Source organism: Eupeodes corollae, chromosome 1, assembly GCF_945859685.1.
Source record: "Eupeodes corollae chromosome 1, idEupCoro1.1, whole genome shotgun sequence".
Classification (NCBI taxonomy): domain Eukaryota; kingdom Metazoa; phylum Arthropoda; class Insecta; order Diptera; family Syrphidae; genus Eupeodes; species Eupeodes corollae.
Genome location: NC_079147.1, coordinates 187533077 through 187548722, shown reverse-complemented (window position 1 = coordinate 187548722; position 15646 = coordinate 187533077). Strand labels below are relative to the sequence as shown.

General features: G+C 33.3%; 1 protein-coding gene across 1 annotated transcript in view; it reads left to right on the top strand.

Moving 5' to 3' along the window:
* The window catches only part of LOC129942827 (voltage-dependent calcium channel subunit alpha-2/delta-4), a 280448-nt gene that overhangs the window by 36404 nt on the left and 228398 nt on the right, over nucleotides 1-15646 (top strand). Inside the window, exon 2 of the mRNA XM_056051947.1 lies at nucleotides 8487-9882. Coding sequence (XP_055907922.1) covers nucleotides 9770-9882 — 113 coding nt within the window. The 5' untranslated portion in view covers nucleotides 8487-9769. The remainder of the gene's footprint in view (nucleotides 1-8486; nucleotides 9883-15646) is intronic.

Below are 15646 nucleotides of genomic sequence, written 5' to 3'. Positions count from 1 at the left end.
AACAGTTATTTAAAATGCAAGCTTCTGGAGGAAAATAATTTCATTTAGGATTTTGAATCTCCTAATCTTTATACTGCAAACCCAAGCACATTAACCTGTTTCTCCTTTTAAGAAATCAGCCATTAGTAGATCATTTTTTTTAGTCCCTGATCGAAGACACGGTTTTCATTTAAATAAACTACAGGTGTTGCCAAAACTGGTTTGACGTTTTATTTTTTGACTTTCAAGTTACAACCCCTTGGCAATGTAATAAAATCGAATACAGAGACTTTGAAATATCAACTATAGCGCTCTGGAAAATGAGTTAATTGGTGTAAGCTAGAGCTCTTTTTTAGAAACTCTACTTCTGAAGTTGTATTTCTTAAGAGAAAAACCATAAATCTCTTCAACAGACAAGTATCTTTTAAAACTAAAAACTGTACTGAAGCAAACAAACCTTGGATTTCAAAAGAAACTCTGGAGGAACTACCTATTGAAATACCTGAATAACAAGATATAAACTCTTTCAATAAAACTCGTGTACAACCACAAATTCGCGAGACCACAAACTATTTTTCAAGAAGTCTTTCTAACCAAAACTCAAACTCGGTCTGCTATAAATTTAGCTCTATCAGAGATGAGCATTCAATTGAATCATTTATCAAGGCTTCGAAAGAAAAATATCTGCTTGACATTAGAAAATAAATTGTCTTACACGTTAGATTAACAGACTTTAGCAAGGTATTTGAAAAATTAAGTCATAGAATTCTTCTCAATAAATTAGGAAAACTAAGACTTAACGACCGTCTTGTTGTGTGGATTTGGTCATACTTTAAAGATAGATATTATAGCGTCATGTCAGGAGTAACCCATCATATCCAATTAAAGTCAATTCTGGTGTACCTCAAGAGAGTCACCTTGGTCCATTGCTGTTTAATTTATTTAGTTTTCCCTCTGTTTTAAATAATTCTCTATAAATAGTCTATGCACATGATGTTAAAATATTTAGAATTATTGAAACCAACAAGAATTGTAAAAAACTACAAGAAGATCCAAATCAATTTTAAGTATGGTATGGTATAAAATCGTCGAAAATGTGTATTTTCACGCAAATGAATAATAAATTGTTTACATTTAAATAGAGAATTCAGTTTGTATGACTTCTTTCTGGTCACAGAGAGTACCTAAAATTATATAATTTATATGTGGTGTTTTGGATTAAATGATTGTATGTCCATCGTTTTTAGTACTTCTTGATTTATATAAAGGTTGTTATATGGCAGACAACACCATTCTGTGCAAACATTTCCTACATGAATTTAACTTTTTGTTTTCTGCAGTCAAAATATTGTCTGTCCAACTGAGAATTGTAAAATTCAAAAAAGAAAGGTCAGAATTTCTGCTGTAAATAGTGGTGTCCCACAAGGGTCTATCGTTGCGCCTTAGTTTTTTTTTCTCAATGTATGCAGGTTAATGAATTGCATGCGTTAGGAACACATTTTTGGGTTCGTTCATGTTTTAATAATTTGTATGCGTTGTGCGATAGGTAAGCGATACATTTTCGTAAATTTCAACTGAAAAAAAATGGTTTAACAACTTAGTTGGCAGATGTCGAATTCCAGCCGTATACTTTTGAAACCTCAAAATGGGCAACCAGTTACATTTTCCACAAATTTTTTTTAAAAATAAAACCAAATAACTTCAACTGAAAACATTTTGATCTGTCATTTCTACGAATTGATTTAAATTTTAATGAAAATTTGTTCGTATGGATTTTCATTTTTCATTTCTTAATATTTTTAGTCCTTGAACAATTCATTAATTTAAAACATAAATTGTCAATCATAAAATTCCAGAGATTTTATGATTAATTTTGTTTCTATTGAATTTCTCATTTGATAATATATTAATCAACTTTAATTCATGGATAACTAACTGAAGATGAAATTATTACTTTTTGCTCAATGAATTCGATCAAAGAATTCTTAAAGCTCTTAAAGTCATTTAATCCTCACTGGACAGATAGACGTTTAAATTATATCAGAAAAGCATAGAGGTATATAGTTTTACGTTTCCATCTAAATATTGAACAGTCTTCTTTTTTTTTGTATTCCCTGTATCTAGGAACAAGGTCAATCTACACAGAAAAAATAAAATGTCCATCATGAAGCCATAATAATTTCTGGAAAAAAGTATTAAACTTTAACATTTTAGATTGTTATTTTTCTGCACAGACAAAAAACATAAACTCAACTCTCGCGCTTGAAAAAATTCAAAAAAAGGATATTCGCCCATCTCTTCTTTATTTTCATTTCTAATTTTGAATCTGGAAAATAGAATACTTAAAAAAATGACTTTTCAAGGCTACGTGAGCGACTGTAGCGCCATCATCGCTAACACCATCACCGACATCGCCATCGCCACTCCGACGACGTTATAGTATGTGTACCATGGGAATCATAACATCATTATATCCATCCTCAGTCCTGGTTCTCGTTCCTCAAACGTTCTCTTGAGATTCGATTTCAATGTTAAAAGAGCCCCTAGTTTCCTAGTCTCCCTCTGCCTCTGACTACCCCATCGGACTTGTGTTCATCGTCATCATTGTAGTCGGTCGGTCGGCTGGTCCCTTAAAAAATAAATAAATAATAAAACAGAAAAAAAAACCTAATGAATTGTGGCCAGGGTTTTGTTGTTGTTGAGGCGCAGATATGCAAATGAATACAAACTTTCATATTTATATTTTACCTTTGGAACTTTTTTATGTTTAACATACAAAGAAAAATATTTTCCCTTTTACTCACGGATGAGTATGTTTCTGCATGTGGATGGAAAACCCCCTTCGTTTCACACCAACTTTTGTCCTTTTTGGTTGAGGCTTTCCTGATATGCTCGTGAAGTTCCCCCAACTGAAATTGTTAACAGTGTGAAAAACATACCTATGCTCGTATAACTAGGAGAAGTCCTTCCAACTTTAAAGTAGATTTTTTTGTGTTGGTTTTTGTTTAAGAACATGACCACGAGGGGCAGGACGAGGAACAGAACCAGTACCCACCATCACTGACAGGTTCAGGATACACATATAGGTAATATTCAGCCGCCAGAGGTGTTATGAAAATATGACTTGAGTGATAAATAAAATAATTACTTGGACTCCAAAAGTCTGATAGTATTCTTATTTTACGGTATTTTAATTCCGTTGGGAATGTCCTCTTGATTTGAAAATTCCCGACAAAAGAATACTCCCAGTGGTGGCTACAATAAAACCTATGATCTTCAATCGATGTTTATGGAAATCTTCAAAAGACGCTTGATAAGAAACCACCGGTTAATCAGGATCAATCAATACAAGAGCTACAAGTAACTTTTCTTTCGTGGTTTAAATTTAACTTTAGGGGAAGTTTATAGTTGTTGTAATACTTTTCCATAGCTTTTACATCATCAGCTTGGGTCTTCTTATCTTCAGAACATTGTCTTGTACACTTAAGACGGTTTCCATTTCTGAGTTGGTGTGAATTGGAAGTCGTTGATTATGTGCTACAACGTGGTTTTTAATCACTTCTGTAACCATTTCAATTTGAAGGTCACCATATAGATTGCTGTTTCTGACATACCAAGCATTTGTAAGTGGATGCTAAAAGTCCAAAAAGGTTTTAATACTTTCTTATATAACATTTACTTACTTACTTAAGGTGGCACTACAGTCCTGTGTGAACTAGGGCCTCAATTAACAAAGCTAGATGTCTCCAGTTTCACGACTCAAGGTGCTTTCATCCGATTTTTTCAAAACATGCTTCTGCACGGTATAGCTGGAAGGGGATGATGAGGGTCTTATATAGCGACACTTTGGTCCCTCGAGAAAGGGCTTTGCTACTCAATTGCTTTCTTAGCGCAAAAAAAAGCGGTTAGCAAGAGTTTTCCTTCGTTTGATCTCATTGCTGGTGTTGTTTTCTGCGTTTATAGTGGAGCCTAGGTAGGCGAAGTCCTTGACTAACCCAAAGTTTCGTCTGTCGATGGTGACGTTTTGACTGAGACGCTCGGTGTTGTAAGTCCTTTCTTGACGATAGCATATACTTTGTTTTGCCCTCATTACCCGTTGCCGACTCTGCCTCAATACTCAATATTTGAAGTTCAAAAGCCCCATTGACATTGACGCTGAGTTCTTCCGATTATGTCAATGTCATCAGCATATGCTAGTAATTGGACAGACTTTTGAAAGATAGTGCCTCTAGTGTTGACGTATGAGCTCTGCACTATTCTTTCAAGTTCGATGTTAAAAAATCTCATGACAGCGCTACACCTTGTCTAAAACCTTTTTGACATCGAGAGGTTCTGTTAAGTTGTTTCCAACCTTTATAGAGCAGCGTGAATTATCCATGATCATCCTTTACAAACGGACGAGTTTGGCAAGGATGCCAAAACTAGACATGGCTCTAGCTCGTCCCTGTAGATGCTGTCATATGCAGCCTTGAAATCGAGGAAAAGATGTCGATTTGGTGTTCTGGGGTTTTTTCCAGGATCTGCCGTTATGTGTGTATTTGATAGATTGTGGACTTTCCTGGTCTAAAATCACACTGTTGTCAAGCAGATTGATGCATCGATAGTTGGTGCAGTTTAGATGGTCTCCTTTTTTTATATAACATTTGTTTGTTTGGAATTGATATGACGCAGTTGATTCTCATTAACTAGTACATTCTTTTGTTCTTCAAGCTTAGCTCTTCCATTTTATTTTTGATGTGCTCTTTCCATTTAATCTTTGCATCCAAAGTCATTTCTAAGACGAGGTTTGGCAATATTAGAGTAAAGTACCTCTGTACTTTTTATTGTAATTCAAAACAGTTTGGTTCATTTAGTTCGAAATGCGATTTTTGCGTAGGCGTTTCTACGGATCTATCGGGCACCAATATTGTAGTACTATCATCAAAGGTGACCACGATAGCGTTAGTATCCACTGGAATATTCCTTGTATATAAAAGAAAAAAAGTTGGTCCTAGGACACTTCCTTGCGGAACACTGGCTTCTATTTTCTTTAGTTCTGAGTTATTTTGGTCGTACTCTAAAGAGTCGCTTCGTAAAATAAGATTTCAGTACTTCGTAGAACTGCCTAAGAGGAACCTATGCAGTACATACTCAAGTCACAAGTGCTAAACTTGTGAAAGCTTGAATAACTTCTAAGAATAAAGTCGAGTTTACTTGGTTTTCTCGTACCTGGTTTATCGTGGAATGGTTAATTCTAAATCCAAACTGATGGTTCGGAATCAGACTTAGAAAAACAGTTATTTTAATACTGCTTAACTATCAATAAGTATGGTGATATCAGTCTGTGAAAGCGCTCTTCAATACTTCGGCTTGAAATATGCTGCTTCGATAGGGAAGTCTGAAGGAGTTGGTAAAGTTAAGTGTCTCAGGGAATAAACTTGCTCCTACTTTAGAATCCGTTTTCAAGTCGTCAGTTAATATATATGGATATTGAAGACTCATTCATGTGTTGAAATATGTCCACCCATTCGTTCCTTAAAGAAAGTGTTAAAGGGTTAATTGAAGTAGAAATAGGGTGTCATGCAGTCTATGCTTACAGCCTTTGCCGAGTTCCAATTTTTGCAATAAGCCCAATTTAAGAGACTAGAAATTTGGTCGTTAGAGTTGCTGTAAACAATTCGTTTTCTAGTGCTTTTAATGTAAGGCTTTGTCCTTGGTCCTATCTTTTACAATATTTTCATTCATTTTTCACCGATAATAGATACAAGGTGTTATCGATCGTTATTAGTATAGGCCTGTTTTAAAACAAATTTTTTAATTGAATTTTAATGAAAACTCTCATTTAGTATGTAGACTTTTGTCCCTATAATTTTGTTTATGTTTTTCGTCAATACAGGTAGAAAATTCTTGAAAAAGTGACGTTTTTTCTTGTAATGACAACAAAATAGACAGTGCTTAAGTAACTAAACACTAAATCTTATTTACATTTGTTTGGAAATGACCAAACTGCAAAAAAGTGGTCGTACATAGACTTTTGTCGCACACTGTATGAAGTTCGTTATAAATTCTACAAATTAAGCCAGAAAAATAAAGCCGATACAAAGTTCGGAATTGTGAATTTTGTATACGGCTCCGTAACTCGCTGTCAATGTCACACCATTTGTTAGCTCTACAGAGAAAGCTTATCTCTTTGATAGGCAGTTCGTCGCCAATTCAACGCTACCAGTGAGTATTATAACTCCGCCTGTCATCGAGCGCATTAGAGATTCTATGGGGTCAATATTTTTTCGCACTCGTATTGTAGCGGAGTCCTATAAGATCTTAACTAACATAAATCCGCTGGTCCGGATGGTATCACCGCTATTGTTCTGAAGAGGTGTTCTTCTACGCTGGCAAAACCACTGCGTAAGCTTTTTCATCACCCTTTAATTACCGACCAATTGGATTTATGTCCCTTCTTTCCAAGGTCATGGGAATGCTGATTAATTATCAGGTCTCTTAATGACCGACAATACGGCTTTCGCAACAATAGGTCCACTGGTGTCTTTACCATCTTACCGAACAGTAGAGCAAATTTCTTACATCGTTTTGGAGAAAGTTAGATTGTTGCACTTGATATTTCAAAAGCATTTGATTTTGTTTGGCATCAGGCTCTCTTATTAAAAATGCGTGCTTTCGGTTTTCACGAATCCTTTCTTCATTGGATTAGTAATTGCCTTTCGAATCGTTTAATACACGTAGTATTGGATGGATTGAAGTCTGAAAACAACAAAATACCTGTTGGTGTGCCCCAGGGCTCTGTTCTATCTCCAGCACTCTTTCTCATTCTTAGTTATAATCTCCTGTCTGCAACTTTTAATTCAATACAATATTTCGCTGACGATAGTACTCTTAGCTTTTCATATTCGCACTGCAACCACCGACTACAAATTCCGACCTAAACAGCATTGTAGAATGGGGAATAAAAAACCGCCTTGAATTTAACGCTTCGAAAATCCAATGCTGTCTGGTATCCTTAAAGCGAGATAAACGCCCTTGCATTTATCCATGAATGGCACTTGCATCAAGGAGACTGAACATCTCGATATTTTCGGTATGTGTATCAACAACCACCCTTTGTGGAACGATCACATATGCGATGTCGCCAAAATTGCGGCAAAATGTTTGAGTATTCTCAGGCGATGACAGAAGTTTTCCTTCCCCTCTGATTTGACTTTTATCTACAAGACTTATATGGGCTGGTGCTAAAGCAAATTATTGAAACCTCTTGGACAGTATTGAACGTAGAGCGTTTGGATTGATTGGTCACAATACCACCTTATAATCATTTACCTCGCTTGAACATCATCGTAAAATTTCTTGTTATACCCTCTTTTATCGTTATTTTAACGGTTTATGCTCTAGAGAAATAGCCAGCGGCATTCCTCCCCTTAAACAGTCCAATTATAATTATTGCGCTTCTAGAAATGATCATCAGTATACCCAAATTCGGTCGTATTGTCAGAAACAGAGATTCGTTCTTTAGCCGTACTACGCGAATGTGGAATTCCTTACCACACTCTGTTTTTCCTAGTTATTGCAATATTCAGGAATTCAAAACCAAGAGTGCACCGACACCTCCTTTAAACCCCTCTCTCCTTTTCCTAGTGCTCACATTCTGTCTTTACATAATAAGGGTAGTAATATCCCCTTGAGCGTGGGGTTATTATAAAAAAAGACTTCTTATGTCCTCTCAAAACGTATTTATATTGTAACTTATAAATATTTGTATTGACACATGTTTTCAATCATAGATTATACAACCTGGAAAATTTTGAATTTAAGTCAGAGAAAACAAAGAGCCTCAATTTTCCTTATAGATATTGAAGTTAAGGTATTACTTAAATAATCATAACTAAAGTTAAGAAGTATTTATTTTTTTTTCGTAATTAGATTCAACTTTAACTTCAATTACAAGTAATTAGTAATTGAAAATATACATTTTAATTACTTGTAATTGAAATAAAAAAATGCATAATTTGCATGCAATTGTAGATTGAAATGGGTTTATTCAAGTTCTTGAATGAAAATACTTTTAAGTTAGAGTCAAGGTAATTGAATTTGCTTTTTTTTATTTCATGTCATGATTACTGTATAAAATTATCATTCCTGCTTTTTTTTCATTATATTTGTTTTCAATTACATTCAACTAATTAAATTGCAAGTAATTGCCGTTTTTTAATTGCATGTAATTGTAAAATGAAATTCTATTAATTTTTTTTTTCAACTTTGATTTTAACTTAGAGACGATCAGTCAACGGACATTTAAGCCACTAAGTATTTATTAGACCCTCTGCCTTTCAAAAATATGGATATCCTTACAAATTCATTTAAGTTTTCATCTTGTACCCCACTGTATGATTGTATACATTTTCTAAGTAGGTAGTTACCGTATCAGTATGTATGTGTTGAAAATTTTTCATTTAACTTTTACAATTTTCCTTATATAATTTTCTTTTTTTTCTTCTTCTTTTTCTCTACTCTCACAGAAGAACACAGGAAGGACAAACTAAAACCAAAGTTGGCAAAAAATAAAAAAAAAGAAAACTGAGGAAAAACTAAAAGAATCAAGTATTTTTATTTCTTATTTCGTTTTCGGAGAAAAAAGCTAAAGAATATATTTATATATATGTATGTACTATATATATAATAAATAGGAAGAATAATAAAAAGACGACTTCACACTCGAAACTGGTTCAAGGAGAGGATGTGCCAGTGCCATATATCAACAGTACCACACTACCAAACCGCCACAACCACATCCCCATACACAATTTCAGGACCAGCAGCAGCACCACCACCAGTAGTAGTATAGTATTGTACAATAGTGTATAGTACTATTACCGCACATCGCATCGGCAGCAAAAGTGCAACATGAGGAAATGAATTTCAAACATCCTTTTTGCAGAATCTATATGTACTCGTACAGTACATAATATATCCTTGAGTATCTATAACAAAATAAGCCACAAGGAGCGGCAACGGGGCATCAGCAACAAATTGCACACCATACATTTATATACATCCTTATATCGTCCCAAAAGAAAATAATAATAATTGCATGCGTATATATGTATGCATATTTCTGCAAAGTGTGTGTCGATGTGTGTGAAGGATATAAAATAAACATAAAACAAAATAAAAACAAAAACTGAATTCAAAGCAAAGCAAAAAGCTATATCCTTAGAGTGTATGCATAAAAATTAGACACAATCAACAACAACAAAAAAAAGATCCTTGTTCGTTTAACATTTCGGTATACGCGCGTTTCCGCTTAGAAAATGACTGCTTATTCGAACGAATTGAAAATAGACAATTTGATAAATTTACATCAAAAACAACACCAACAACACCAACAAGGATGTTATCCTTTATCGTATAGTGTGTAAACCAATACATACACAAAACAACACAAATAAAACAAACGACAACAACAAAAAGTGTTTTCTTTTCGAATCTTTATTTGATATTAAAATATTAAAAAATTTAAAAAAGTGTGCGTGTAGTTTCGTCCTTGTGGAATAAAAATAAAAATTAATAAAGAAATAAAATAAAGTGTGAGTGCTTAAATCTTTAAATACAAAAATCTAAAAAGAAAAAAAGTATATCTATCTCTTTCTCTATACACAACTACTTGCGGTGTCCTTTTGAATTAAAATTTCCATCCATCAAGCAGCAGATATACATCAGAGAGAAAATATATCAAGCTATAAAACCACCTTTTTCTTAAAAAAAAATTATATAGGCGACAAAAAATATCAACAACAACAAAATGGAGCAACACAAATTGTTTGGAATTTTAACATTGTGCGCGGTGTTATTTGCAATTAAACTAAATACAATATTAGTCCTTGGTGAACAGGACGAGGATATACCACATAATGAGTAAGTACACACACATTTCTTATGTCATGTATGAGAATTTGTTTTCTATGTTTTTTTTATATTGATTTTGTTATTATATTATTTTCTTATATATAAATGACTTTGAAATTAATTTTAAATGTAATTTAGTATTGCTAAGTTGGGATTAATACATTTATTAAGTTTTTTTTAGAATCCTTGCTAAGATTCCAAATATGTAAGTCAGTTTGTTTGTTTGCTTGTTTGTTTGTCCGTCCTTCACATCGCAACGGATCAATATTTTGAAATGATTTTTAGTGTGAAGGTAGATTCGAGGCTGGATAGTATTTTGAGCTTTTTTTTAACGTGGAAAAATATCTCATTCCTAGCTTATTTGGGTAGATCCCTCAGTTACAATTATAATAAGATATTTAATACATTCCATTTTGGAACAGTAATTAGTAGCATATAATTAGGTGCTTACTGCTTCTGGACCAATCACCGTTGCCTATCATTAGGGTATGTACAGAATAGCTTCCTACCAAATTTCCTATTAACGATAGGAGATGATCAGTAGTACTGAGTTATTCTGAACTTATTGCAAAATAACCCACATGCCGATTAATTTCTCTGTCAAAGAGTGATTCTAGCACCAAAAAACGATGGTGTTTTGAAAATAAATTCAACTTATTAAGAATTTGTCCATAGACACAGTCATGTAGACTTTCTTAACTCACTTGAGGTGTCCGATGTGCCACTTAATAAGCTGCAATTGAAATTTGGTGTGGCAGTTATGCTTATGCGTAATTTAGATGCCCCTTGATTATTTAACGTTACAAGACTTTGCAAAGGCTGGAAATATTACTATCCCTCCAATCGCAAACATTACTACAGATTTACCATTCAAAATCAAAAAGGCTTCAATTTTCCATTTCGCTATGACACTAGGTGGACCTAGAAAAGCCGCTCTTCATCAATTTAACAATAGACAACGTTACTTATATTTCCTCTTTGATTCTTTTGATTGTGGAAGACTGAAAAACTAACTAAAGTTTTTATGTGATATTTTAGTGAATTGCGAGCATAGGAATTCCTCTGTTTTGAAGCCAATTTCCTGAATGGTCACTCAAAATGGTTTCCAGTTGTTCTTTCGATATTCCAATAAGGTTTCTAAGGCCTCGAACTGTCAACCAACTTTTGTAGTTCCTTCGTGAATATTTAATATTTCTTATTTTGCCTTTAGATTTGAGCAATTTATAATTAAAAATTTTAAGCAAAGCCTGTTTTTCTCTTTTCATTCACAATGCCGCTGGTTTGAATAGTATCCCCGCTATTGTTCTGAAGAGGTGTTCTTCAAAGCTGGCAAAACCACTGCTTAAGCTTTTCCATCTGTCCTACTCTACAGGTCTCTTTTCAAATGGATGGTGAAAAGTATTTATCCAGCCTGTCCCTTACAGCCCCTTCTTCCAATGTCATGGACACAATGACCAATGTTCAGCTGAAGAAATTTGTTGAACATTAAAAAACTTATTAATGACCGGCAGTATGGCTTTCGTAGCAACAGGCCAGCTGGTGATCTTATGGTTTATCCCATCGAAGAGAGAAACAAATCTTGAAATTGTCTAAGAGAAAGTAAGACTATATGCACTCGAGATAGTATTGGTCGGTTTCAAGGCTGATATCCACAAAACAAGCGCTGGTTTTGTCTCCGACACTCTTCCTTATTTTTATAAAGGATCTTTTATCTAAACTGCTACAACTTTAATGTTTCACTAATGACAGTACTCTCAGCTTTTCACATTAATTCTTAAGTTCACATCCTTGTCGTTCGGATTTACGTTTAACTTTAGAAATGCTCATCACTTTTCCCTTGAGCCTTATTTCGAACATATTACCCGTGTTTTGTTGGAAAATCTATCAATGGTATAGTAGGATTTTACACGAATAACAAAAATAGTATCCGCATCATGAATACTACCTATAAAAGTTAAAGTAGAATCATACTACGAATGGGTTTTTGACAGTTATACAAGTCTCGAATGGATGTTATGTGATTTCGTACTCAAATGTTGGTACGATTGATATTGCATTTGTATCTCGATGGCTGTGTTCGTTGAGTAGTTGTGCAATTGAACTCATGTTTTATCCGCAGTATGAATACTACCGATAAAAGTTAAAGTAAAATCGTACTACGGATGGGTTTTTGACAGTTATACAAGCCTCGAATGGATGTTATGTGATTTCGTTCTCAAATGTTGGTACGATTGATATTGCATTTGTATCTAGATGGCTGTGTTCGTTGAGTAGTTGTGCAATTGAACTCATATGTTTTACATTGGGAACAAAAATCAATCTGTTATTGTTGATATTTTTTAGTTTTGTTAATGAAATGGTGTTTCCACCACACTAGAACATTTAAAAATGATTAAGTTTGACAGCATATTCTAAAATGCAAATAGTGTTTCGATGTTTCTTCGATCCCCAACCAGAAACGAGTCGAATCAAGCTCATTTTAACTCGAACAAACCCCCTTCTTGAAGTTTTTATTTTATGTCAAAGATGCAATTGTTGAATTAACTTTTTTTTATAGAATATGAATTTCCATGTTTCTTTTTTCTTCTTGAAAACTGCCAATGTTATTATTTTTAGTAATTTTTTTGTTGAAGTTAATTTTAACTTTCGATTTTCACAAAAATTTCTTCTATTTGTGTTTTTTTTTTAATTATTGTTCTGACATGTCTTCTTTCAGTTGTACTTATTTTGAAATACAAAAATCTGGCTACTGTCGATGGCTTTTCTTGGGAATTTTCTATTATGCTATTTATCAAAATCAAAAAAACACGCGTATTTTTATTTACACATATTCTTTCTTTAGCCGCACTAAACGAAAGCGGAATGCTTTATTAGGCTTATTCATAATTAAAAATAAATTCAAATAAATTGGATGGTGCAACAGTCCGTGGGGAACTAGGGCCTAGTTACTTACAACTCTCAAACATTTTTGTGTGGGAGAAGTAGTATTAGGAATGGAGGGGGACCATTAACAATTGAAAGTAATATCAGTCAACAAAATTTAAAAATTTTCGAATGTTCTTGGTACATTAACGAAGTTCAAATTTAAAATCTTATATCCTTTGTGGAGTATGGACACAGGCCTTATATTTCACGTGGCCCTGTTGAAATGGGCTTAAGGTGTCATATCAAAAATATTGTTAAAAAATGTGAACACCTCAAAAAATAAGTCGTTTAGGAAAATTTTCTTGCAGTACTGCCAACGGTGTGCAGAAATGGTCACTATTTTTGCAGTGAATTTAAATAATATCAACGCATTCTTAAAGTGTATATCCTGCCGTTTTGTTTTTAATAATGGTTTAGTTTTTGTCAAGAGATGATAAATGCCCAAATAGTGAGGTATTCAAAATGCAATCTCTTATCAAAAAACCATTTTTATCTTCCATTAGACTTGATGCACAACTTTCTCGTGCATCTTTCTGTAAATAAAAATATCATCCAACAAAGTTCAAAGTTGCAATGACATACGAATATCCTTTAAAATGATGTCCTTATATCAACCAATTATTTCAGACGAGGAAATAATTTTCAAACTAAACCAAAGCCTAAAAATAGGCTAGGTCAGCTAATCTAATATCTAAAGTTATATCTTGAAGTAATGAAAAATGTCTATTGTATAGGCCAAGGTTAACATTCTTTTGTCATAGCATTGAATTTCCTACTGTTTTGTGTTTACCACAAGTTTCCCTTTTTTTTATTGTATTCAATACATTACTTAAGCTAAGAATTAATATGGGTGCAAAAAGTTGGTTCTTTCCTTCATAAAAGAAAACCTTGAAAAATTCCATAAATATTCCCAAACATTAGAAGTACAAGTTCTGAGTATATGCTTACCTTTATTTTGTATACTCAAGTAATTTCTGATTCATTCAACCGCTTTTCTTATTAAATTTCTTAAACTTTTTGTTTATGAATAAATCTTTTGTCCTTGCTATGTCAATTTAATCCTTAAAATCATAAAGGATGAAAAACAGAGAGAGAGGGAGAAAGAGAGAATTGCATTTGCATTGAATATGAAATGAAACATTATAAAAAGGAATTAAATTTATTTTTTGTTCAGAAAATTACGATAATACAAAAATAAAAACATCATTTCATTTTCATTTCGGAAAAAGCTGAAGAAATGAAGAGATCTCATCATAACCTACAACTGTCGACAATTTTGTATGAAAAGTTAAACTGATTTCTTACTTCCCTATATAAAAAAGAGTCCTATCCCATTATCATCCTCATCCTCATTCTCATCCACATCCAGCAGCTTCAGAGTCCCATCCTCATCCCAATCCCACTATACCCAACCCACATCCGTGCCACAAACTCGCTTTTGTTTTCTGGAGCTTTACCTTGGAATTTATAGTGCAGGCTCCATTGTTTTATTTCCGTTGGTTTGATTTTTTGTTTTTGTTCTACATCGGATTTTTGTTCAACTTTATTTTTTAATTTTTTAACTCAAGCGCGTTTTGTGTTAATGAATTTAATGAAAATGAAAGTTATCTCCTCCATCCTCCCACTTCCTCACTTCCACACTATACGACTTCGAGGTCCTTTAATACTCCATACTCCCTCCCTGGGTTCCTACTTCACGTATACACTCTTATACCCTTTCCTCCTTCCTTCTGTGATGCACATTACAATTGAGGACATACAAAGTAATGAATCCTTTTCTTTCACAGCCCAACAGCGATATCATTTCATTTATTCCCCCCGAGGGAGACATTGGGGTAAGGAGTGGGGGAAATAGGAGAGAATTTTCATTTTTATTTCGCTGTTCAAAAATGAAACGAAACGAAAATAAAAAGTAGGCAAACTGACAAAATGAGAGCAGCACAGTGACACGTTTTACTAATATCCATCAATACTCTTGACGTCTTCTTGCAGCAGTGTTAACAAGAAAATACAAAATGGCGAAAAGAATATATGTCAAAACTTTTTACCTCCTTCTTATACAGTGAAACAAAATAAAAAACAAGAATATATGACCGAAAACCTACATCAATCTCAAGACATCATCGCACATCGAAGGGAAAAAAAAGAAAAAATCGTTACTTTTGCATAACAGTCGATGTTGTAAAGTTGTAAAATTGTTAAGTGAATTCAAAATATTTGAAATTAAAATGACGTATACAAATATTTTTGATTTCACAATTTCTATTCCATGGTTGGTAATAAAATGCATTGGATTCATACAATTTGGAAGCATTAAGGGTTTTTAAGAATTTTCCCTTGGTTATAAAATGAAGTGAAAAAGTTTGTGGAACGAGTTTAATTGTATATAAAAAACAGGTTTATTTATTTTCACGGTTCAACATTTCTATAGATTTTTAAAACTTTTCGGTTTAGTCAAATTTTTTAGTGAAAATGAAATGAAGTTAGCTTTATTTTTATTTTAAGAATAGGAAGAATTAATTGTTCACTACTAAGACACTTACACGAGATTGAAATTCACGTCGAACAATTTCTTCTCTTAAGTTTCTCTTATTTTTGTATTGAAAATGTAGATTAACTTAAGTTATAATTCTAGCTCTTTGTGTAAAATTTGCACATAATTCATAAGTCGGATGTTGATTGCTCTCATGTGAATTGTCCGCTAGGGCTTATAACTATTTTACAAATCTATTGTCCACATTTCTATTCAATCTTTTTTTGGGAATTCAAAACAAATTCTCATGTGAAAAATAATTTGGAACTCATTATTTGTGGAACGTATTATGCTGTTCATTTCAACAATTGTTCA